Here is a 26316-nt window from a genome sequence, read left to right as displayed (position 1 = left end):
TCGAATCGGCCCAATAAGTCGGCATAATAGAGCCCCGTGACTGTTTTACCCTTCTTGAGGTAATCGATGAGGATCACACCTTGTGAATCCCAGAAAACGGTGGCCATCACCTTTCCGGCTGATAGAACAGTCTTTGCCTTCTTCGGAGCACGTTCACCGGGTAAAGTCCACTGTTTCGAATGTTCCTTGGTCTCTGGTGTGTACCAGTGGATCCATGTTTCATCGATGGTCACGAAACGACGCAAGAACGCCACTGGATTGCGCTTAAACAATGCCAAACACGTCGCCGATATGGTCTCACGGTTGCGCTTGTTTTCCAGTGTGAGCAAACGCGGCACCCATCGCGCCGACAGCTTTCTCATGCCCAGTTCTTCGTGTAAAATATGATGCACCATTCCTTCTGTGATGCCTACAGTCTCAGCTATCTCGCGAACCTTCAATTGGCGGTCTGTCAATACGAGATTGTGGATTTTTTTTACGTGGCTCATGAAAAACTGACGTGCGGCCACGATCAAACTCGTTGAACCAATTCTTGATGGTCGCCATCGAAGGAGAAGAGTCACCGTACACAGCATCCAAGCGTTCTTTGATTTCGCTGTGCGTTTTCCCTTCCAAAAACAAGAATCGAATCACTGAACGATACTTCTCTTTTTCCATTTTTGTAAAACCGACCGACATGCTCGCTTCCAAAGGCTACCAAAACAAAACAAATGAAGGGAATTGACTGAAACTTTGACAGTAGGCTTCTAAAAGAATGTACTGCACAATGGTAAAACTCTTTTGTAACAGCAGCGCCATCGGGTGGTGAGGCTAAGTACTTGTTGAATGACAGTGATGAAAAGTTCACATCATTAAAATAAACAAAATTTAAAATTTAATTGAACTACCAATAGAGTCAAAAATACTTTTAAAAGGATATCCACTGGAAAAGCAACAAGCAGACATTATTATTGAAAACACTTTCTCCATAAGTAATCAGTACACCAAGGTCTATTGAAACAAAACAGTCTTCTTCTTCCATTAGTCAGACACTGTGATGGGGGCCAATCTAGTTTCTCTAGGAAAGTAGTTTCAGAACTGGGGTGTAACCCCAAGAAAGTTTTCTCCCATTTTCCCACCAGTTGTACTTGTTGGGACTGAGAGAAGAGCCATTTAGGATTTTGTAGGAAAGAGCAATGATTACAGTTAAAGTAGTATGAAGTGGTTATAACTGAGTAACTCATTCTATATTTTTTTTCCATTTGGGGCTATATGACTTATTTATTACATTTTATAGACCCCTTCAATAAAAAAGTGCCTAGGGCAGTTTACATAAAATGGAAATGCAAATATCAATTGAAATTGAAGTAAACCACCTTTCCTTCAAAGAGTAGCACTTTCCTCTCTTTTTATATCATAGAATCATAGAGTTGGAAGAGACTGCAAGGGCCATCCAGTCCAACCCCCTGCCATGCAGGACATCTCAATCAAAGCATCCCCAACAGATGGCCATCCAGCCTTTGTTTAAAGACCTCTAAGGAAAGAGACTCCACTACACTCCGAGGGAGTGTTTTCTACTGTTGAACAGCCCTTACTGTCAGGAAGCTCTTCCTAATGTTGAGGTGGAATCTCTTTTCCTGGAGCTTGCATCCATTGTTCCGGGTCCTATTCTCTGGAGCATCAGAAAACAAGTCAGCTCCCTCCTCAATATGACATCCCTTCAAATATTTAAACAGGGCTATCATATCACCTCTTAACCTTCTCTTCTCCAGGCTAAACATCCCCAGCTCCCTAAGTTGTTCCTCATAGGACATGGTTTCCAGACCTTTCACCATTTTAGTCGCCCTCCTTTGGACACGCTCCAGTTTTTCAACATCCTTTTTAAACTGTGGTGCCCAGAACTGGACGCAATATTCCAGGTGGGGCCTGACTAGAGCAGAATAGAGTGGCACTATTACTTCCCTTGATCTAGACACTACATGTCTATTGATGCAGTCTAAAATCGCATTGGCCTTGTTAGCTGTCGCATCACACTGTTGACTCATGTTCAGTTTGTGGTCTACTTGGACTCCCAGATACCTTTCACATCCTGACAGTCAGTGACGTAGCCGGGGGGGGGGGGGGAGTCCATGAGATCCAGACCCCTCTTCTGTTAATTTATTCCAGCTGCCCTGGAATACAATGAATGGTGTGCGCCCGTGGCGTGCATGCGCCACCGGGCCCAATCCCCCCTTCCCCAAACATTTGGCTACGTTCCTGTGATAGTGATTCTATGAGATAAGTTTGGTTGAAACGTAGTGACTGGCTGAAGGTCAGCTAGTGATCCCCATGGCCAAGTAGGGATTTGGACCTGGGCCTTCCTAATTCCAAATCCAACATTGTAACAACTACCTGTGCTTGGATTAGTCAATGATAGGAACAGCAGTATTCCATTTGCAAGACAGACTCAATGCTATCCTCCACCAGAGCTTGGGGAAGTTAATCTTTTTGATTACTGCTTCCGGAATCTCCAGCTTGTTATTGTTATTATTATATTTATTTATATCCTGCCTTTCTCTCAGAATTAGGACTCAAGCTGGTTTACAAATTAAATATGAACAGTGCCCATGCTGCCTGGGGAGATTCTGGAATTTGAAACAAGAAGCCCCTCAGTGACAACTTCCATGTCAGCAAGGCAGTGAAGCTATTCTGAGTTTTTGTCTGAACCCTACCCCAAGCTAGGTCTAGCACCTTGGATAACTCTTGAAGTTCAAACTAAAACCCAGAGCTGATTCACTGCCCACTGACATGTGAGCCACCAGCTGCCACTGCAAAAAAACATTTTCACAATAATTTATGGGGCTTCCTGGATCAGATTATTGGTATTTCTTTTAGAAATGCCAGAGGTGAACTCACTTCCTTCCTTCCTTCTCCAACCAGATCTGTTGTGGTGCATTTGTCTAGCACACCCCCCTTGACCATTCCAGCACCTCAGATCAGAGGCCTTGCGGGAGACATCTCCATCCTTGGAGGAAACAGAACTGGGATTTACGTACAGTGGGTGAGGCCAGGTTCAGAAGCTGAGAGGGTAGGACTTCGAGAGGGATGCCGACTCCTAGAGGTATGAAGAATGAGTCATGATTAACCCTTTGAACAGGAAGAGTTTGATATGGAAGGTGAAAGCTACATTAATCAACCAGAGGGTGGTGTTTTTGTATTCCTTCTCAGTGGTTTGGGGAGCACACCCTACACAGAGTTCAAATATATGGAAAGCCAGCTGATACATAGTGGATGTGTTATACATTGCAAAGGTGCACTTTATTAGGACCCAATCATATGTCATAAAGGTGGGAATGCTTTCAAAGTCTTCAGAACTCTTTGTCTGCTTTTGTTGGTTTTATATGTCTTCAAATCATTTTCGACTTCCAGCAACCCTAAAGTTGACCCTATCATGGAGTTTTCGTGGCAAGTTTCTTTGGAGGGGGTTTGCCATTGTATCATCTGAGGCTGAGAGTGACATGCCCAAGGTCACAAAAATGGGGGAAGAAACAGGAAAATACTATAATTAGTCAAGATGTAGCCATGAGGTCTGGCTGAATTTTGGGACTTCAATATTTCTTCCCCTCTCTCCAGTCTCTTAATTTTTGTGCCATCTAGCCTGGTGAAAATTTCTGGAGAACTCAAATGGTTGCATACTTATGAGGTGTTTTGGTTGCCTCTAATAATGTTACTACCTAACTGTAGATTTTGATAGGGTTTTTCCCCCACTTTATGGCCCGATATGCCCAATTTTGTTTTTGTATTTTTAAGTATAAAAGAGTGGAGATGTGGAATATACATGGATGGGAGCATATAATTCCCTTGTTAAAACTGCTTCACTGACAACTGGTTTGCTTCCGGGTATAATTCGAAGTGCAGGTCATGACCTCTAAAGCCTGTATGTCTTGGTTCCAGATTGAAATCCCGTATGAACCTGTCAGAGCTTTAAGATCATCAAAGGAATGCTTTCTCTTAGTCCTGCCACCATCACAAGTTTGCTTGGTGAAAACAGGAGAAAATCTTCTGGGTGGCTGTTCCCACCCTCTGGAATGCCCTTCCATGGGACCCTAGTCTATGGGGTTGGAATCATGTGGCTGCCACATGCAGCCCACAAGACTGCTTTTGTGTTATCTGCATTTTTTTCTATACCCCTGGCTCCATCCAATAATTTTAGAGCAATTCTCTTTTCAAACAATTTGCAAAGGACTCCATTTCTTACTAAAGTTTTAAAAAGTTCCATCCCTCCAAAATGTGAAGGGGGTCTTCTATATGGAAAATTAGCCCTCAGATTACTGGAGCTTGCTTACTCTATGTTGAAGCATTTGACATAAATTTATTCATAATCCTTATCAGGACCAGGAAGTACAAGCAAATCTTGATTTACATTATGGTTGGTTGCTGAACAGGTGATTTAAATTGAGACTGAAATAAAGGGGGGGGGGGGGAGTAAGTTTCTTAGGAAATCATTGGAGACCAAAGGGATGCATTCCTATGGAGCTGAAGTAGCCACAAAGTTCGTGTTTTTACTTAACGTGCCACAAATTTTAAAGAGGTTTAAAGCATAAAACTTCAGACCCTATTTTTTCCAGGCTAGAGAAGCCCCTTCCAAGATGATAAGATTCCAGTTATTCATCCCCACCAAAGCAAGCAAAGGAAACTCTTTCCAGCTGCACCAAAACTGCAAGATTCAGGTTTTTTCATCACCCTCTTACATATGCTTTTAAGGCAGGCCAGGAGATGCTTTTCTGACATTAAAGTTTCTTCTTCCCTCTCATGCTCCTCAGTTTAAGCAAGCAAAGGAAATCCCTTCCTCCCAGCAATCTTAAGACTACAGTTGCTTTCTTCCTCTATGTATTGTGGGTGATACTCATTTATTTATTTATGAAGAAACATTGTATATTTGAAATGTTATAAATTGGGGCAACACATATTAAAATTTGCCTGTAATTTATATTGAGAAGAAGCCACTCCCAAAATGTTACGGTCAACTAATTTGGCAGGGGGTTGGACTGGATGGCCCTTGTGGTCTCTTCCAACTCTATGATTCTATACTGTTTAAAAATAATGCTGCAAATTCTGATTCTTCTAATTGCTTTGTAATATATAGGTCATGCAGCTCTGGGCCAAAACATTTTGCTGTCAAAGACAAAAGGCAATATGGCTGCTTTTCCATTCTATTTATAAAAAAACTGTGTAGAATTGTAGCTGATAATTTTGTTGTCAAGACAGCATTTTCCACTGTGTCCCAGGGCACTGGGTAGCTTAGGGGGATATAGAGCAGGTTGGATGGAGTATAAAGCTTTAGCCTTTCTTTGTCCCACAGTATTTTCTGCCTGAAATGTCTCGCTCTGCCTAGCCCTTAGGCCAAGTATTCTATCCTCTGCCCTTTTTTCAGAAAGAAAACTCATAGAAGGGCTTGCCTTCAGGCCCTGTAGTGAATTCATGGCAGAGTCAAGATATGAAGCAGGGACTTCCTGAGTCTTAGCTCAGTCTCTTATCCCCATAGGAAAGTCAATAAAAAGAAGCAGCTGTGAAGGAGCTGCTTCTTTTTATTGACTTTCAAAGCCAGCACTTCTGCAGATACTTAAATATAATATGTATCAGCTACTGACTACCATCATCTTGAGGAAACTGTGGGTTATAGCCTTTAGACTTTAGCCATTCAGTGTTACTGCCCTTGTGGGCTGTGATTTGTGTAGCCTGTACAAGCAAGCATGCTCTCTTTCTTAATCTGCATATTGTGTCACATGCACCTTTACTGACATGGGCATGTCCATGCATAGAGTGAAATAGTTTCTTCTAGACAGAGGCCTGGGCTTTTTGGTAGTTCTGAAGGAATTCTCTGTCTTAGAAGTTCACAAGCAGCCTACCTCTCCTTCAGAGAACGATCTAAAAACCCAGCAGCAATCTGTTTTTTTAAAACAGCTCCTATCTCAGAAAACCTCTTTATTTCCATTTGTCTTCTTTTGTTTCTTGTATTGTTCATGTGAGTAACCACATCACATAACTGTTGTGCTTTGAGTACATGTATGTGCCTTCCAGTCGCCTGTTGACTTAGGCTGACCTTGTGAATTTCATAAGGTTTTCTTCGACAAGAAATACTCAGAGGTGGTTTGCCGTTGCTGTCCTATGAAATATAGCCTATAGCACCTGGTATTTCTTGACAGCTTCCCATCCAAGTGCTAACAAGTGCTGACTCTTCTTTCTATATCAGATGGAATCTGTTGCCTTCAGGGTATTTAAACCTAGCATCTTGATACCACTTTAATTGCTATGGCTCCATGCTACAGAGTCCTGGGATTTTGGTAAGAGGGTTAGAATTCTCTGCTAGAGACAAATAATGCCTATTTACAAACAATTCTAAGTATTCCATCAAACTATATATCCCAGGATTCTGTTGGACAGAACCAGAAAAGTTAAAGTGCTGTTGAACTGGTACAGTTGAATACACAGTGAGATGGCTGGGGTGGAGAAAGGGGAGAAGGTGGAATGCAGCACCAGCACATTGCTTTGTAGTCCAGAAATATTATTATGAAGCTTTTGATGTTTGATCAACGTTTCCTTTCTTTCTGTGATTCTGTGGCAGATTAGGGGGACACAGTTAAATGGGGAGGTGCTCTCCCTTGAGAACTGCACCCGGGAGGTAGCTTACCTGAGTCTGTTGCACTGGGATGACCCGTCTTCTCTCCTCTTCCTACAGGATAGAACAGGTAAGTTGCTTTAAGAGCACATGTTATGTGTGACTGTTTATCCTTAATTCATTTGGACAGCAAAGACAATATGTATTCTACATGTCTGTGAACTGAACATCTGGGTTAGAAGTCTGTATCTTTCAGATTTGATTTTGAAACCCCCCCAAATTTTCTAGTCCCTATGATGGCAGAATAATATCTTGAAATCCTGAGTCCATACGTAGTGAGGCTTCACCACAGCATGCTGTGTGGTGCCATTTTCTGTCTCATCCTACACAAAGCAAAATGGATTGTGGAAAATATGCACATGCTATAGAGATTTATATTTAGAGTGCCATATATGTTGCTGGTGATAACTTGGAAAAAATTCCTGTTATCATCTGTACCCCTTTTAACTGCTCTATGGCTTGACTGCTATATATTATCCTTGAAATGTTTGAACCCCTAATCTTAACCAATGCCTCTAAACTAGAAGTTGCCCAAATCTGGCTACCTTATGCACCAAACTTCCCTGTAGTCTTAGAAGCAGGTAATAAGTGTAACTACCTGCAGAGCAGTTTGGGTTCCAGTTTCAGGATGCTTGTGCTTCCTTTGAAATAGCATGCTCAATGTAAGTCTCTCTATCCATCCTGGCAGGTTTTCAGACTGCTGTCAGTTTATGTGGAGAGTCCTACTTCAAGGGCCCTAGAGCAGTCTTTCCCAACTTGATGTCCTCCAGATATGGGTGATTATAACTCTCATCACCATGGCTGTGTTGGGTGGGGATGGTTAGAGTTGTGATCCATCACCTCTGGAGGAGTCATTGCTGAGGAAGGCTGCTTAAGAAAGCCTTTTCACAATGTACAGTATTGTCCTAATTGTGGAACCTTGGGTCCCATTGAAAACAGCAAGGAGTTTTCTCCCTGCTGGGTGAGATGATGACAGTTCTTGTGCATTTTTTCAATGGTGTATCATATTGTGAGAAGTTTTTGGTGCAAATTTCAGCGTATTAAGAGACCTTTTACCACGGTGTTTAAAATAAATGTGGATATTCTGCACACCCTCAGACTTGGAAAAGAGGATTCTTGCTCTGATGTCTTTCTTCCTTAGAGTTGTGCAATTGGCTATCATGGAACATAGGATGCTGGACTAGGCAGATCTCTGTTCTTATCAATCAGGGCCTTTTTTCCTTGCCTTCTCTCCTTGTTAGGATACCAGCCTCTCAAGGAAGCCCTAGATGCTGGGCAGAAGGTTCCTGGTGACTCCTTCTATGTGCGGGCCAACCTGAACCTCCTGGAGCTTGCGGACCCTTATGCACTGTGTGTGAAGTGCCGTGAAATCCTGCACATCACTGACACCTTGCACAAGGGACGGCTGGAATGGTATTGTGCTCGAGTGGACCCTTTCACTCTCCAGGACTTGGATAAAGGCATAATACCTAATTACAGCAGGTACAGAAGGTTTGGGTGTTGGTGTTGGAAGTGAAAACTTTTCTTGTATGCCAGTTAGCCTTTAGAGTCTGATAAGGACGGAAAATTTGTCATTTTGCACTACAGCTCCCAGGACTGGCCATGCTGACTGGGAGAATTGTGGAAATTGTAGTACGCCCCCTCCCTTAAACAGTGTTTCTAAATTCTATGACAAGAAAAGAGTAATTCCCTGCATTTCATCAGGGAAGGCTCACCTCTTGTACTAATAATTATACATAATAATAATAATATTGTTTTTTATAGCACGCTTTTCCAAGAAGATCAAAGCGGGTTACAACAAGAGTACTAACAATGTACAATTACAACAGTATCTACATTATAATCTCATAACAAATACATCAAATTTTTAAAAACAAGATAAAAATTCAACATTAAAAACCACACACATAACTAGCTTAAGATGCTAGTGTAACGGGGAGAGAGCAGATATCACAATGCCTAGGGAGGCCTGTTGGAGAGGAAGGTCTTCAGCTTCTTCCTGAACAGGTCAGGGAGTAACCGACGGAGCTCGCCGAGAGAGAGTTCCAAGCTGTGGGGCCGAGTTGGAAAATGCCCTCTGTGCAGTCACGTGTGTACTTCGTATCAGGAACCTCCACAATTGCTTCCCGGCCGATCTGAGAGAGCGCGGGCGGATTCATATGGGGAGAGGCAGTCCTCCAAGTACCCTGGGCCCAAGCCATTTAGGGCTTTATAGGTAATAACCAACACCTTGTATTGGGCTTGGAGCGAATGGGCAGCAATGAAGATCTTGCGAATAGGTGTTATGTGGCTAGTCCTGGAGCACCCATTGACTAACCTAACTGCCATATTCTGCACTAATGAAGCTTCGGGTTTGGTACAAGGGTTGCCATGTAGAGCGCATTACAGAAATCCAACCGAGAGTCACCAGAGCTTGTACCACCTTTCAAGGTCCGGCCCAGGAAGGGTCGCAGCTGCGTATCAGCCGAAGCTGATAACAGTGCTCCTGAATGTTGCATCCACCTGAGATGAGGTGGAGCACGAGTCCAGAAGCACCCCCAGACTGCGAACTGGTCCTTCAGGGGAAGCGTGACCCCATTCAGGACAGATGGACAATCTCCATCCCGGGCCAGGGGAGCCTATCATGAGTACTTCCGTTTTCTCTGGATTCAAGTGAGTCTGTTTTCCTTCATTCAGCCCATTACTGACTCACGACAGGATCTAGAGGAGAGATGCCATCCCTGGTCACTGCATCAGTTGGAGACACAGAGAAACATATTTGGGTGTCATCAGCTACTGTAACACCGCACCCCGTGTCTCCGATGATCTCTCCCAGTGGTTTCATGTATATGTTAATAGCATGGGGGACAGAATGCTCCTTGAGGGGCACCCGATGTAAGCACCCTCTTATCGGAGACACACATCCCAGCTGCACCATCTGGAGTGTAACCTGAGAGGTAGGAAGGAACCACTGGAGCGCAGTGCCCCCAAAACCCAACTTCCTCAGGCGTTCCAGAAGGATACCATGGTCAATGGTATCGAAAGCCGCTGAGAGTCTTAAGAGCACTAACAGGGACACGCTACCCTGTCCATGCCCCAGACGAGATCATCAACCAGGGCGACCATGGCAGTCTCAACTCCATAAGCCCGCCCAGAAGCCAGTTTTTAAATGGGTCTAGAAAATCTGTATCATCCAAGACCGATTGAAGTTGGAAGGCAACCGCCCTCTTGATCACCTTTCCCAACAAAAAGGGAGCAGTGAACAGGCCGATAATTACTCGAAATCAGGCGGTCTAGGGAGGGCTTTTTTAGCAGCGGTTTTACCATGGCCAATTTCAAGCTGGATGGAAATCGCCCTTCCCTACTTGTGGTTTGTTCTCAAAGATTCAGAGTTCAGTCCTTGACATCTCCAGTTTGAACAGGTCAAGTAACTGGTGATGTGGAGCTCTGTTGCCCTTAAAGTGGACAGTGCTTGACTAGATAGACAAAAGTTTGGCCTAGTGTAATTCTTAAACACCCTTTCTTTGGCTTCTGGTAACTGCAGCAACTGAATAGACTTAAAGGTACTATCATAGAATCATTAGGTGGAAGGGCCCCCATAGGCCATGTGTGTTGATTCCCAGTTCAATGCAGAAAAAAACAGCTTGAGAATTTCCCGCAGGTAGCTGTCTAGCCTTATTTTGAAGATGCCCACAGAAGGAGCCCCTGTCTAGGTAATTGGTTTCCATTGTGTGACCACTCTTACTGTCAAGAATTCCTTCTAATGTTCAATCAAAATCTGCCCTCCTGTAACTTAAAACCATGACCCAGTCCTACTGTTCCAAATTTGGAATAGCCTGCTGGAAGATATTTGAGTATTACCAGTCTTGATTTTCAAAAAGGCAGTCAAGACATATCTCTTTCAGCAGGTCTTTCCTGATTAAGATGAACTCCCAGTAACCTTGCATTTATTCCTTTGACAATTGCCCTAACTGCCTCTCCCTGCTTTTTTAATGGTTTTATAACTGTCCCATAATTTAATTGTATTTTATTGTGGATGGGAGGCTTAGGGAGGGTTTGGGATATAATGACATGCTGTTATTATATTTTATGGATTTTGTGTAAGCCACTTCGATCGTTTGGAGAAGCAGGATATATTTATTATTATTATTATTATTATTATTATATTATTATTTTATTCTCTGGGGCCAGCGGAACAAATGTGTACCCTCCTCTTTGTGACAGCTTAGCACTGAAAGAAGCTTACCCCACCGGTCCTCCTGGGTCCGTTCTCAGAACGGAACAGAAGGAGCAGGAACGAGTGCGGAACGGGGGGGATGGATTTTACTGCACACACACAGTCCCTCATTCGTTCCATTCCCCTCTCTTCCATTCTCAATCCGTTCCAGAGGGGGCAATTTTTGAGAACTGTTCAGAACAGTTCTCAAAAAGCGTTCCCTCTGGAACGAATGGGAACAGAAGAGAGGGGAACAGAAGTGAGGGGACTGGAGTGTGTGGTAAATCTGTCCCCTACCGTTCCGCCCTCGTTCCTGCTCCTTCCGTTCCGTTCTGAGAACGGCCCACAAGCCGGTGCGATAAACTTCAAAGAGTGTAATGTGTCCCCTTTCCTCCTCTCTTATTAGCATGAACCTTCCTTCAGCCTCCTTTTGTATGTTTTATTCTCCACACCTCTCATCATTCTTGTTTTCTTCTCTGAACCAGCTCCAACTTGTCTATATCTTTTTTTTTAAAGTAGAAATATAAGTTGGTTTTTATTTCATAGAACCAGAATGAGGGACTTTTGGCCATCCAAATGTTTTGTTTTTCACACACACACCCCAAGCCCTCAACAGCATGGCTAGTGGTAATGTGTGGGATGGTGGGTAATGTATTAATGATTAACTTTCAAACCATCTGGAGGGCCAAAACGCCACTATGATATCCAGGTGTCTGGACAGGAAAACAATTCTTTTTCTGTTTTAGGTGTGAATTTTAAAGAGCACTCCCTTCCCCAATTATGTTCATTTGGAAAATCCCTGCTCAATGCCATCAATTTAAGAAATGCAAACAGTCGGAATATGCATCAGGTCTTATGGAACATTCTGCCCAGGGAGGATTTGGCCAGCATTGCGTCTGCATGATTCTGCAAAACATCCTTATTTAAACAGAGTTTTAAAGACTATTTTGTAATATTTATGTAATTTATTGGATTAATTTTAGACAGACTTGGGTTTTAGAGTACTAATTGAGTTTTATTTGGTTCTCGGATGCCTCAATTACATTTCTATTGGATTTTTTTTTCTTCCCCTGAGGAGGGTGGGTATGCACCATTCTGAATAAATAAATGTAGGTTTTAGAAAGCTGAGAGCATAGGAAAATTATGTTTTTGGTCCACAGTTCCCAGAAGTAAAAAAGAACAACAACAGTATTTGGATGCTACTGGGTTAGACAATGACACATGAGGTGCTTCTGTTGGACAGACAGCCTGATATCTGCAAGGAATTAGTCACTGTTGCCCAATGGATGGAGTAGGTTTTCACAGCCCCAGGCTCAAATTTCTGTTTGGGTGCGAATATCCAGAAGACTGACCTTGGTCTTTATTCACTGCGCTTATCTCTAATACTGTTTTATTTATTAATTAAAATATTTATACTTCATTCCTATACATACAGGGCAGTGTATACTAAAATGAGTTTGACTAATTTAAACAATATAAAACAGTACTATTAAAAATGTTTAATTTAATTCCCACCTATCTTTCAATGTGGTATTGAAAGTGGTTTACAGTATAAAAGCATATTACATAAATTGAGAAATTAGAACAAGATGGTTAAAACTTAGCTGAATAGGTTTAAAACAATTTAAAGCCAAAAGACATATGCAGATTCAAGATATACCAATTAGGCCCCAAAGATTTTAATAACTCACTCCCCCATAACATGTTTTTACTTTGTGCTGGAATGATACCAACACTGGCACTAGTTGTGCCTCTGGCAGTGGGGGATGCTATAATAGAGAAGACCTTCTCCCACATCTTCCCACTGTGTATTGCCCTCATTGTGGGACACAGAGTCTGTCCTCCAGACTTCAGTCTCTGAGCAGTTCCGTATAGGCAGAGGTGTTATCTCTATTTAGAGCCTTGAGGATCATTGACAGCACCTTGAATTCAGACCAGAAGCATACTTGGCAGCCAATATAGTTCTTTTAAGACTAGAGCTCTATGATATCTTTGTGTTCTTTCTGTTCAGTCAACAGTCTATCTGTTTCATTTTGTACTAGCTGTAGCTTCCAAGTCATGTTTAAGGGCCGCTCCACCTAGACCTCATTAGAGTAGCCTAATCTGGAAGTTGCCAGTGGGTTTGGGATGACTGGCATGAGAATTTTGTAAAGCCAGGGATGGAGAATGGGTGGCCTTCCTGACATTGCTGGATGGAAACTCTCATAATCCCTCACTGCTACGTTACTTAGGGCTCATAGAAGCTGCAGTCCAAGAGCATCTGGAGGACCACACATTTTCATACTCCTTGACATAAAGTATTTGGAACAGAGTGAAAGTCAGTAATTTTGTACTTAAAAGCTTAGGCTGTGGCCTTTAATCATTTAAATTAATAATTCAGAGCCCTCTTCAATAGACCAAAAAGGCATCTGCAATTTAATCAGGCAACACTTGAAAAGAAAAGAAGCTGAATTATTATTTTTACAATTTTTATTATAAATACTTATAAAAATTGCAGTTGGTAGGCAGTGTTGTAGAAGAGGCGTTCCCCTGTCATCCTCTCCTTCAAAAACAGTTCCTGAGGCAACCGATATGAACACCATTTGAAACACAAAGGGAGTGTACGTTTTTTCTTGCAGATTACTGGGAGCCGGAGTCCCAAAACATCTGGAGGTCTGCTAGTTCCCCATCCTTGCTTTAGTCAGTAACAGCCTTTAATGGAAGTCCATGTCACATTCTGTCACATCTTTCACCCGTAGGACACCTGTGTGTGTGTGTATGGGGGGGGTGGTGGTGGTGGTGGTGGTGAGTTCCAGTGCTGACTGAAACCAAAGGCAGTTGGGTGGGATTAATCATGCCAATTTATTTTAGTTTAAAGCTCTTATTGCCAGTTAGCCTTAAGAGAGGCATTTTAGCTTTTTAGAATGGGGAAGACATGTACAAAAATGGGGAAGTTAGTGGTGTCACAGTAAAAGTGTCATGGCTAATTGGGAAACTCCAGAGGATCAGACTAAAAAGATCAAATTTGGTTACGAGGCTTGGAGTTGCTCATCCCTATTCTATTGTGAGCAAGAAACAGAATGCAAAGTGATGTTCTGCATCTGAAACTATGCGGATTGCGCTAGGCTTCATTGTCAGTGTTTCTGCAGCTGAAGGGGTGGAACTGTGCAAATTGGAGTGGGCTTGGTCTTCAGGGGCTGTCATTAAATTTTGCAAAACCAAAAACCTTCCATCAAGAAACTTGGAGCACCAAGGAGGGCATGCAGTCAGGCTGACCACTTACCACAGCAGTGTTTCCAAGTGTGTTCATCCACTGTATCTTAGATTGCTGACTATTTTGGGAAATTATTACAGTGATGGCCAAACCTACCCCATTATCTGCCTGTCATACTGAATAGTCTAATCTCTACTGCAGATATTTTTGTCTGTAATTCCCACAATTCCTTACCATTAGTCATTGTGGCAGCAGCTGATGGGAGGGGGCATGCAAAGGTTCTTCATTCCTTCACAAAGATGTGCTGTGTGTACCCATGTTTTTGCGTCTCCCTGTGAGAAATGGGAACTGATGCTAGATTGCTGAGGATGAGAAAAAACTCAGTAGGCTTTGCTTGCTAAAAGGACCATGTGGACAGCACATTTCATAAGAACTGACTTGAATGCTGGTATTATAACAGACCAATGAGGTGTCCAGCAACTCTGTGAATGAGGCTAAACTGAATCAGTTCAAGTCTGTAAGTACCAAGGATGTGGACAAACTCCTTGGTAGTGTGAAGAAGACAACGTGCTCTCTCGATCCTTGCCCCTCATGGTTGTTGTCCAGGGAGGAGATGGCATAATAAATTATCTAAAATGTGTCATCAGTAAGGGATGATCAATTACCATCTTGCCTAAATGAAGTGGTAATGTGACCACTCCTGAAGAAACCTTCCTTAGACCCCCTGGACATGAACAGTTACAGACCAGTCTCACACCTCCCATTTTTGAGCAACATAATCGAGAGAGCTATTGCGTAAATGAACAATATTAAACTGAAAACTTATTACAGCAAGCGACGTAAAAGCAAGCTACCGTATGACAGTTTCTTTGTACAATGGCCAAAACATAAATATGCGCCCCCCTGTATCCATGGTATGGTCACATGATACATCATCTGCCTTCCGCATGTGGCTTGAATGAAACCTCAAAGTCAACAGCCCCCTCCTTTCTCGCCGCCCACCCGCCTTACCCTTTGTGCAAGGGGTGAAAATAATTATGAGAGGCGACAGCGGGTGCCAAAATATTTCTTGCCTAGGGTGGCCAAATACCTAGAGCCAACCCTGTTGGTTATGACCTTTAAAACCCTACATGGCTTGGGTCCAACCTATTTGTGGGATTGCCTCCTTCTATACAATCCACCCTGCACACAGAGGTCCTCTGGGAAAAACCTTCTTCAGCCAACAAAGACCAGGTTGATGACAGTTACCCAGAGGGCCTTCTCATTGGCCACTCCCAAATTATGGAATGGCCTGTTGGAGGATAACTGGAACATCACGAATCTTGACAGTTTCAAAAAGGCTGTCAAGACAGATCTCTTCCGACAGGCCTTCCCTGAATGATCCACCTGGTCTTCCATGGATACAGACCATCACAAAGAACATCCAAACTGCCCATTCCTATGCCCTTTGCCTTTGCCTTTGCCTCCGACTGGTTTGACTATTAATCTGTTTTAAATGTTTAATTGTTTCAATTTTAATTGTTGATTGTTTAATAATATTTTAGTGTGGTAAGGTTGGAGGGGAGGTAATTAACGGGATGTATTTTAATTGAATGTTGTGTTTTACCTAATATTATGAGCCGCCTTGATCTTTTGGGAAAGGCGGCATATAAATATCATCATCATCATCATCATCATCATCATCATTATTATTATTATTATAATATTTGAGCTGGTCTCAGAAACATTACTTTTTGGACCATAATTCCCAGAATCCCTCTGGCCATGCTATGTATCTGAGTGCTGTTGTGCGCTTGTTGAGAATGGTTATCTGCACTTTACTGCTTTTATCTTAGTCCCAGCTGCAAGTAAACTCACATCCAATTGTTGTCTTCCTTTCAGGGCTCAACAGCTCTTGAAGATCCAGGCAGAAGCATGGCAGAAAGGAGGCAGGACTAAGGTGAGCCAGAGGTGAGAGAGATTGGGGAGGAGAGATTCGGAAACCACGCAGGCAAGGTTTTGAATTTGTCGATGGACAGCATTAGCTTTTGGATAAAATGTTTTATTTTTGCTGCTGTTTGGATTTCATCTTGATTCAGCCATAGTATGATTAATTAGTCGTTTGTTCATTCTCAGTCTTTATTTAATTTTGTGAAATGCTAGACAGATATGTAGGATTTTAAAACATGAATTGTAATGACTGTTGAATTCTTTTGAAAATGTAACTTTCTGATGTTATGTTAAGCTGCTGTGATCATGCTTTTATTATGCACAACAGAGAGACAAGTAAATATGATGGAATGTGGATTGGAAAGAAAGAAGTAAATATTTATTGTGATATTTCTTTTTTTATTGTTGTCTTTACATCTTTCCTTCCTTCCTTCCAGTCAGCTCAAATTGTCATACATAGCTCTCTTCCACTCTATTCTGCACAACAACTCTGTGCGGAAGGTTGGGGAAGGGAAGGAGTGACCTAAGGAGTATAGAGGCTGGACAATCTGCCCTCATTGGTTGCAAGAAGAGGTGTAGTGCATGTCCAGAAACGGTGTGTGGTAGCACAGCAATGGTGGCTATTGTTACTACTATCACATTTACTTAGGACTCTGTTCTCTTATTGGAGATGCAAAGTGATGTTTTCCATTATTATCTTGAGATGTTTTACAAAGAAAAATGGATAAAGAAGAAATCTTAATTTGCCCAAATGTCCCAACTCACTTGGGAATTTGTATCTCAAAGCAGTGTCTGCTTTGACTTAGAATAATAAATTTGTAGCTATCATTTTGTGAGAATCTGAGTGATATATTCTTTGTCTTATGCCTCCCTTTCTCTTTCCCTCCCCCTCCCCCCGAACCCTTCTTTGCTTCTTTTTAGGTGAAAAAACGGGCCCTGAACCAGCTTCACCTGGTGAAACGTAAGCAGCAGGGCGGGCAAAATGAGACTCCTTGGCCAAATCCTTGCCTAGGTAATTCCACCTCCATCTCTGCTCTCACTATTAATGAAGGAAAGACTTTCATTTGATTTATACTAATGTTAATATCAGTGGAGTTTGGTGTTACTTTGTTGAACTACAGCTCCCAGAATCTTCCAGTTAGTGTGGCCAGTGGACATGCTGGCTGTTGCTGCTGGTCGGAGTCTGGGAAATGTATGCCCAATATAAATAAAATGATGTGTATATACATCAGTTTCATAAAAATAACATCTTAGCTAGAATAAAACATAATAACAAAAGATTAAAGAGGTGAAAGTTCTAGAAAACCTTCATAATGGATGTTAGTGAACATCTCTGGACAAAGGACATGTGATGCTTCTGATGTCCCCTCCTCCAGCTTCTGCTGAGAAAAATGAGACCTTCAGAGAGCACCTATTTGACTTCCACATCCCATTGATTTGAATTCCCGTTATGCAGCAATACAATGCGACGTTGCTAGGATTCTTCTTCATTGATGCTGCGGAGACATTCTTAGGGAGCTGAGTATGTTTAGCCTGGAGAAGAGAATGTTAAGAAGTGACATGATAGCCATGTTTAAACATGTCACTAAGATACTGAGAGCAATAGATTCAAGAGATTCCAGCCAGACATTAGGAAGAACATCCTGACTGTAAGAACAGTTTGACAGTAGAATACGCTCCCTCGGAGAATGTGGAGTCTCTTTGGAGGTTTTTAAATAGGGATTGGATAGTCATCTGTTAGGAGTTTTTTGGTTGTGTATTTCTGCATGGCAGGAGGTTGAATTGGAAGGCCTTTGTGGTCTCTTCCAATTTTATGATTCTATGTTCTGCCTGGCTCATCAGCCACCACTGTTCTCTGCCTCCTGTATACAGATGGAGTAGTAAAACCTTATAGTCCAGTACGCCCTGTGGTGGTGCAAAACCGTCGCCCTGTTGTGATCTCACCAAGCTGCTTAGCACCCTGGATCATCACGAACCTTTTGGACCTCCCTCCTTCACATCAGGACTTTTGTTTGTGCCCGGCTGGTAAGCTAGAGGCTTGAATGACTGTAGAAGGCCCTGGAATAGTAGTATCAGGAAAAGAAAACTAGTTGTCTTTACTAGTTTTGGAGCTCAATAAGAATCCCCCAGTTAGCATGTCCATCATAAAGTCATTCCTGGAAGTGAGCTGCTGATTTTTGATTAGCTTTCCTCCTTCAGTGGGAAGCATCTGTCATTCTCGTTTTCTGTGACACATCGTGTTGCCAAATTTTCAAACAACAATGTAGGACAGTCAAAATCCATGCCATGTGGGATTGACAATCAGGAAACAGTTATTAGCAGGTTTTGTGTTCTGCCTAAATACTAAACGAAGTTATTGATTTCACTTAACTTACTCATGTATTAACTGGCTTTAAAATAAACATATGTACTAGATTCGTAGAATTTCTAGAATACAATGCACATATTTCTATCTTTATGAAGAGCCCACAGGCAAAAATACAGGATTTTGGGTATCTTGTTCACTCTGTGTAAAAAGTAAATCTTTCCAACACCCAAATAGGGAACATTCCTTATAATAAGGGACACCTGCCAGTCGTATAATAGTCAAACTTTCTGAACCTCTAATAAAGGACATATTTTATAATAAGGGAGTCTAAGTACCTTAAAGGTACCAGATCTTGTCTGATCTTGGAAGCTAAGCAGGGTTGGCCCTAATTAGTACTTGGATGGGAGACTGCCAACAAATACCAGGTGCTGTTGGTTATATTTCAGAGGAATGAGCTGGCAAAACCACCTCAGAGTATTCCTTGTGTAAATAATCTCTATGAAATACATGGAGTAGGCCACTTGAAGGCATACACACACAGAGAGTCAGTAAACCCCAATTTGTTCAATAGGCATTACTCATAGTAAGTGTTCATATGGTTCAAACCTAAGCTGTATTTCCCTGCTTACATAATTGGAAACAAGTGTTATTGAATTCTCTGAGATTTACTTCTGATAAGACATGCACAGCAGGATCCAGGCTTTGTGTTTGGCCCTAACATTCAGGATAATTTTGCTGCACATAATACGTATTTAGTGGCATTTCCCCTCCAAGAGTTTTGACTTTTGTGGTTACACTTGTTGCCTCTTTTCATAGATGTCCTTGAGGAACAGAGACTCTTTACTGGCTCCTCCAAGAACAGTGCTAATGCTGACAGGATCTCACAAAGCCAGAAAGATTCCAGGAGGTTCTGTGCTATCCAAGAAGCTATTGGAAAGGTGAGGTGTACAACCCAGCAGTTTCATTACTCAGAGGGAGGACTGGAGAAAAGCATAATAATAGGCTGTAGCAGAGGACCCCAAATTAAAACCCACATTCAGGAGAAATTATCAAAGATGACTTCATATCCCTTAGAAGAGGAAGTGAAAGAAGGAGAGTTTGGAAAAGTTATTTTTGGGGACTATAGTCCCCAGAATCCTTATACCTGTAGTCTTCAGAATCCTTTCTGTAGTCACCATGCAAGTGGGAGGATTTTAGGAGTCATAGTAAACCAACCAACCAACCAACCAACCAACAAACCAACAAACCAACGTAACCTTCTTCCAAACTCTATTCAGAAGTGGGAAATGTAATAAGGAGCTGAGTGGCTACAGTGTTTTATTTACTTGCTTCCTTTCAAATCTGAGATCAACCAAGTGGAGAATATGGTATAAACTAACATTCCTCAACCCACCATCTTCCTGATGCACCTGACTACTGCCTTCATCATCTCTGTCAGCACAGCCAATCACTGTAGGATGATGAAAGTTGAAGTGAACACACCTAGAGAAAATAAACTAGTGGAAACCCTGTATAAACTGGTCTGGTGAGAGAAAACAAAGATCAGCAATCTTCACATACAACAGAAGTAGATAGTTGGAGGAGTGTCACACACAGAAGTAGGGAAACCAGGGAACATTCTGTGAGTTTGCAGCTACAGAATCGATTTCAATCTCTTTTATCAAGGATGATGAGGAAGAGCAGCAGGGACAGACTTCAGGGACAGAGCAGGGGACCCTGGAAGTACCACGAAAGGCAACACCCGCTGCTAAGCCTCAGAGGAGGCATGTGGTAGTCATGGGGGACTCCTTGCTGAGAGGCACTGAACCAGTGGTTTATGGTCCTGACAAGATGTCTCGAGAGGTGTGCTGTCTCCCTGGGGCAAAGATCCGTGATATGACAGAGAGGCTGACAAGACTTGTCAAGCCTACTGACCATCACCCTTTTCTTTTGGTTCATATGGGAACCAATGATACTGCAAGGCACAGCCTTCAGAATATCAGAAGGGACTATGAGGCTCTGGGTAGGAAGTTGAAAGAGATGGATGTACAGGTTGTCATCTCATCTCTTCTCCCAGTCAAAGGGAAGGGAGGGAGAAGAAAATACCAGACTGGGTAAGGTAGCATTAGTAGAGGCTGAAGACATTACTTTATTTGATTATATCTCTCAGAGTCCACACTGACTATGCTGGCTGAAGAATACTGGTAACTTTCATCCAAAGAAGTAGTCTTTCCAAACTGAATTAGGACCTATGAATCTGTCTGTCCTATCTATCTATCTATCTATCTATCTATCTATCTATCTATCTATCTTTGGTGGAGTGGTGCATTGAGGATAGTGTCTTACAAACAAATGTACCCAATCATCATTTCATCTTAAGGTGTCTTTCTTGCCTTTTCTGAAGGAGCTGCAAGACAGGGGTCATGTAGGTCTGTGAGCTGGATTACTGTCCTTGTCAAGCCCTGAAGACAGAGTGCCCCTGAAAGTGGCTGTAGGCTTCTCCTCCCAACCACCCAGACATTTGGACACCCAGCCTCTTATATATCAGATGACCCTGCCTTTTGATTGTCTCTTTTTCCTCATAGGGTTGGTTGTAAATCCCATCTTTTAATGGGATTACTATTGGAAAAGCAATGATATTTTGCAATGTGTCGGGTTTGATTTAATGTAGCTTGTCAGGTCTGGGTTATTTCTTTTCCATTTAAATCAGTAAATCTGATTTGCTGGATTTCCTTGCAGAATAAACACTGTCTGCTAGATCTGGAGGTCCAGGTGGTGAGGGATCTAATTAAAAGTGAAATACACCCCATTGTTATCCACATCGAGGTTACTGAGAAGAACATCAAGGGAGTCAGGTATGAAGTGACTTGGGCTGGGAGTGGCTGCCTGAACAGGGTGTTATCTGTTTATTTACAGAGTTTGTGTGAAGATCTGTTTGTTTCTCTTAATGATTTCTGATTGCATTGGTTGCAGGACACGGAAAGCTGTGAATATGAAGGGGTGTGATTGTAGCATCTTTTATGGTGCAATCCTATCTATGTTTTATAAATTAAGACTCAACTGTGTTCAATGGCCTTACCCCCAGGTAATGTGTGCAGGATTACAGCTGAATCTCTGCAGATGCTACTGAACCTGAAGTACAGCATAGCTGGGGCTTCTTTGGACAGAATCTGAGGTGCAAATACACATCCCAACCCTTTTAGCCAAATGAGGGTAAATATTGCTTAAAACTAGCAAAATTATTTTGGCACCTGAGGCAGGAAAAATCACAAGGACCACTCCCCAGCTCTGGCAGTAAAGCTACAATAACAAATTAAATAACCACTATTTGCTGTTTTTTTGTGCCATCCCAAATCTGCTGCTCAGGACAGCTGCTTATTACTCTCCCTAATGGTAGGGTATACAGTACCCAAACCCAGCCAAGTTATTTTGGCATGCAAGGCAGAAAATTCCTCAAGCACTTCAATCCTGGCAATCAAAATGCATCGACAGATAAAATAAATAACAATTTTCTGCCTTTTTGTGAGCACTATAGATCTGTTCCCCAAAGTACCACATCATTCTCTGTAATGATATGGCCTCTGCTGCTCCCCCTTTGAAGACTGTCCAGGGAAACCACTGTGCGCTTGGCAGTACATGGATGCTGCCACCTGTTTTTGGGAGCCATTTCTGTCACTAGAAGAAAGTGGGAACAGACTAGCTGATACTGAAGTTTCTCCATTCCATTTTGGATATGGAAAGGATTGTCCTTCAAGAACAAGGGTGGGCAACCTTGGAATGGTAGTGATGAGTATATGAGCTCTCCAGGAGACATGAAGGAGTCAGAATTGCATCTGTTTCCACAAAAGAAAAAAAAAAAAAAGGGGGGGGGGAAGCATTCCAATGTCCCCAGATATCCTCTACAGGACATGGGGGGTATTCTGACCATTTTGGGGGCCTTCCTGAGGTATTTTAGGCCCAGAAAAGGTTCTTTTTAAACAACAGGAAGTTATCAGAAGTCACTTCTTGTTTCACAAAATGCTTCTCCTGGGCATAAATTGACTTGGGAGTAGGGTTGCCATAATTCTCTACTAAAAACCGAGAAAAAATGTAGGACATTTGAGGTCCTCCATTTTTCTTAAATGTCCTACATTTTGGGGGTAAATTTTATCCTACAATTATCCTCTATTTTGGTCTCAATTTTGTCCTACATTTTGTCCCGGTTTTTAGTAGAGAATTATGGCAACCCTACTTGGGAGGCACCCAAAATGCGGGAAGGGAAAATGCTTCCATACTCTCTGGAGGTCATTTTGGGGTAAAAAATTATCTTGAAAAGTTTTATACTTTTAATAAATATGTGGGTGCCCTGGAGGCCTCCAAACAAGACAGAAATGCCTTCCATACTCCCAAGAGGTCATCTGTGGGATTTTTTGATTTCTGGTAGTCTTCGAGACCACAAAAAGGGCCATACTTTTCCCTGCTCAATAATAAGCAGCCATGTTTCATATGTTTTCTGGCTCGTATGTTTCATAGAAATCAGAGAGTTTTCTCTCTTCTGCCAGAGAAGATAGCTTTTAGCCTCCCTTCTCTCGCATTCTGCCCCTTCTTCCATCCCAATACATGCTGAAAGTTCAAGACTCTGTTGGCTGGGTGTTCAAGATACACATGCACCCCTCTAATTTGGTTGTCTCCAAAGGCAAATTGTGTTCCTCAAAAGCTTCTAGAAGTGTGATGTGTCATTTAAACCTAATTCTGCTCTTTCTCTCCTTTGTCCTTTTCTGGTGTTAGACTTAGAAGGCCTTTAAAAAAGAAGAAAAGAAAAGAAACTAGAAATGATTGACTGGTAAAGCAAGGTCATGTCAGACAAGCAAATGCCAGGCATATATTGTTTATAACAGCCTTGTTACTGACACTTCAAAGGTTACCAAGTGGTAAAAAAAGAACTTTTTACAAACTTTCCTGCATTTTATACTCACAAGAGAAGCTTCCCTTCTGAGTAAAAAGCAAGCAAATAAAACATTTTGTAAGCTAGAAGCACAGCAGGAAGTGAAGGAGAAACAGCATGCTCTGTTTTCTCCTTCTCCAGCCTATTCTTCCTGTGGTGGCTGTGGAGAAAGGGGTGTTGCTTCTTCCACAGCCAGCATGGAAACCTAGTGAATTGGCAAAGGAGAAACAGGGCACCATTTTGCCTTTTCTAGCCAGCTTGACTTCCACACTCTCTCAGGTGGAAGTGATGTGTTTTCTTTGTGGCTGGTAGAGAGGCTATGTGAGGTGATAAAGGAGGGTCAGGACATTGTAAACCACCCCCCACCACCCTTTTTAGGCTGCTTACTCACCTGAAGGGATTTTTATGCACTTGCTTCAATTCCTAGTCAGCAGTGGTTGCCAGTGCTGACTAAACACAATATTGGATTTATAAGGCAAGCTATCAGGTATTCAAAGAGAGGTCATCAAACCCCATGTTTTTTTAGAAAGAAGACAAGTAACAGCAGCCAAGCTTCCCAGGAAGACACTTGGCCCATTCTTACCTATCCAAATACAAATACAGGGAAGGGTATTTCTAAGGATGTATTGTTGCTTTATGCAGGAAGATATTAAGACCCAAAAGACCTACGTAGCATTCTGTATGAATTGTCACAGCTTAGAAAAGTTACATTGTTGGAGGCTGCAGTTCCTAGAATTCTCCAAGAATAGAGGAGTTTTTATCCAAAAAAGTATTATTTTCTAAGCTCTAGAATGGATTCTGGAACCTTAGAATGTGCCTTGCTTTCTCAGCAGTTCTTTTGAAGACAAAAGGCATGCAGAAAGTTGTGGAAATGTTTCTTTCACCTATCTCCCATTTTCTTATGATTTCCATTTTAGTGGCCAAATTCACAGATCTATGCTTTTTTAAAAAACGTGCTGGGGATAACTTTTGCTGGAGACAGCTGCTGCTTACCTTGGCTCTTATAGGCAGATACAACAGTACTACAGTAGGATATTGCAGATACTATGGTAGGATCAGCTAAAGTAGAATCCCACTCTTTCCCAGCTGAAGTTTTATTGCATTGTTTATGGCAGAAACACTGCTGCAAAACAGCACTGAAAGGCTGTGTTTCTCCAGCCCTCCTTCACCATCCTCCTAATGTTGATGCTGCTAGAAAACATCTAGCTGGCTGAAAGACAAGGGGGGAAAAAGAAGGGCTTGGCAGCCATAAATATACTTTGTAAAAAGGAGATTTTTTTTTGTCAGAGGATTTGATAACTAAGGTATGCCTGTACTCACATGTCACATAGGAATGTAGAAAGGTGCTTGAGGGGTCCATTTAGTTGACTGTTATTGATAATCCATGATTTCAGACAGGTTGTTTTCTAGCCCTTCTGGAGATATAGAAGATTGCTCTAAAGCCTTTATTCAAATATGCATGGACCACCAGGTTTCACCAAGAGTTAAAGATCAACTGCCTTGTTTTGGGTTATTGCAGTGTCTGTCCTCAGCTGTCAAAAATGTAAGATCCTTCAGCCAGAAATCTGAAATGTTTGCATCTGCTAGCGAAGCAGGTACAGTGTAATTTGTAATGTTGCAGTAGTGCAACAGGCTATGGAGACACCAGCCGAAGCATTTCCTTGGCAGCCCATCAGTTCTTGGGATCAGCCCATTAGACTTCGGAGTGCTTAAACTAACATGCTTGACTTAGCCCATCTCTGCTATTGCATTATTCATAGCATCCAGAAGAATATACTGATGGTGCATTTCTCCTCTTCTCTTCTTTCCTCCTAGGAGTTTACTTGGGAAACCAGGCCGACGTGATTCTGAGTTGCTGAAGGAATGCCGGAGGGCTGAGGTTGTACTCTACACTTTGCCCTGCTCATGGGCCTGGGTGGACCACCAGGCCTGGGGTAGTGCAGAGGAGCTGGTGAAGGTGGTGCGGGCTCAGGTGTTCCAAGAGCAGACCAGGATAGTGTGGGCTGAGGAGAATGATGTGTGATCTTGCTATGCCTTGGTATGTTTTGGGGACATCTGTAGAAGAGCAGCCTCTGCAGGACAGTGGCTTGGACTTCATGATCCACCATGATTTCTCCTGGACATTAGATTCACTCCACACATCCTGCACATTTGGGTGCCTTTGTGGTCTAGTCATTTCTTTGCTTAGTCTGAAAATGGGAGAAATCTCCCTGTGAAAACTGTCACTCCATGTCATTTCTTCCTGATTTCCAAATCAGCCAGTGCCTAGTTCCTCAGCCTCCACCTCATTCTCCCAAATCCTGATTCTTTTCTGTGATTCTTTCTTCTTCATTAGTTCAGATTCTACCAGGAATGTGTGCATGTGATTGGGAGGGGAAGCAGCCAGAGGAAGATATGTTTGCATACATGTACATGTGTGGACACAATACTTGTCCCCCTCCGTCTCAGCAACTGTAATGGGCTTCTGAGACAACCTTATTGTTGTGAACAATTCATTGTGTGTAAAATTATAAATGGATTTTTTTATTTATCAGAAGGCCAACCTAGTAAATGTCGATTAAATTGGGCAAAGAAAGAAAATGAATGACTAGTTGCTTCTTCCAGTGTTGTGTAAAGTGAGGACTCACACCCTCTCTCTTTTTGATCCTAGACAGGGCTATCAAGAGCAGGTTCAGGCCCTGGTGAAAAAAAAATATTTTGGGCCACCCAACTGGGGTTGACAGGTTTTCCAAACAGTTATATACAACATCTGTCTCTGTTACCAGATCAGCTCAAGATTGGCTGGTATGTATGAGGCAGGCCTATATAAAGCCCACCTAAAGTCTTATGAGAGGGCTGCTTCTAGGTTGCCACAAGATTAGCATTCTGGAAGTCTCATGAGATGCCCTCTTCTTGTGAGTCTTGAGGTGAGTTTTACATAGACCAGCTTCATGTGCTACTCCCTTCAGTTGCCTGGGCCTGCAGAGCTGAGAACAGGAAAAGTGAGTGCCAGCTGTGCTGGTGGACCCCCTGAACATTTGGTGCATACCTTGGGGCCATTTTGCTGCATACCCCTCTGAGGCCCAATTTTTCTGCTCTCAATGGATTAAAAAATTACTGTCTTTGAAGCCTTTGAAGAAAAGCAAGTTCCAAAGACTAACTATATGCAATA

The 26316-nt window shown here is 42.4% G+C and overlaps 1 protein-coding gene across 3 annotated transcripts in view; it reads left to right on the top strand.

The window, feature by feature from the left end:
* Positions 1 to 25727, top strand: part of CARD10 (caspase recruitment domain family member 10) — a 78981-nt gene extending 53254 nt beyond the window's left edge. For all 3 annotated transcript variants that reach the window (XM_042470937.1, XM_042470936.1, XM_042470938.1), the window contains exons 14-22: positions 2899 to 3079; positions 6584 to 6707; positions 7879 to 8119; positions 15907 to 15964; positions 16876 to 16966; positions 17827 to 17979; positions 19079 to 19200; positions 20981 to 21096; positions 24981 to 25727. In XM_042470937.1, coding sequence (XP_042326871.1) covers positions 2899 to 3079; positions 6584 to 6707; positions 7879 to 8119; positions 15907 to 15964; positions 16876 to 16966; positions 17827 to 17979; positions 19079 to 19200; positions 20981 to 21096; positions 24981 to 25188 — 1294 coding nt within the window. In that variant the 3' untranslated portion in view covers positions 25189 to 25727. The remainder of the gene's footprint in view (positions 1 to 2898; positions 3080 to 6583; positions 6708 to 7878; positions 8120 to 15906; positions 15965 to 16875; positions 16967 to 17826; positions 17980 to 19078; positions 19201 to 20980; positions 21097 to 24980) is intronic.
* The last annotated feature ends 589 nt before the right edge of the window (positions 25728 to 26316 follow it).

This window comes from Sceloporus undulatus, chromosome 5 (genome assembly GCF_019175285.1).
Source record: "Sceloporus undulatus isolate JIND9_A2432 ecotype Alabama chromosome 5, SceUnd_v1.1, whole genome shotgun sequence".
NCBI classification, from domain to species: Eukaryota; Metazoa; Chordata; class Lepidosauria; order Squamata; family Phrynosomatidae; genus Sceloporus; species Sceloporus undulatus.
This window is presented reverse-complemented; position numbering and strand designations above follow the sequence as displayed.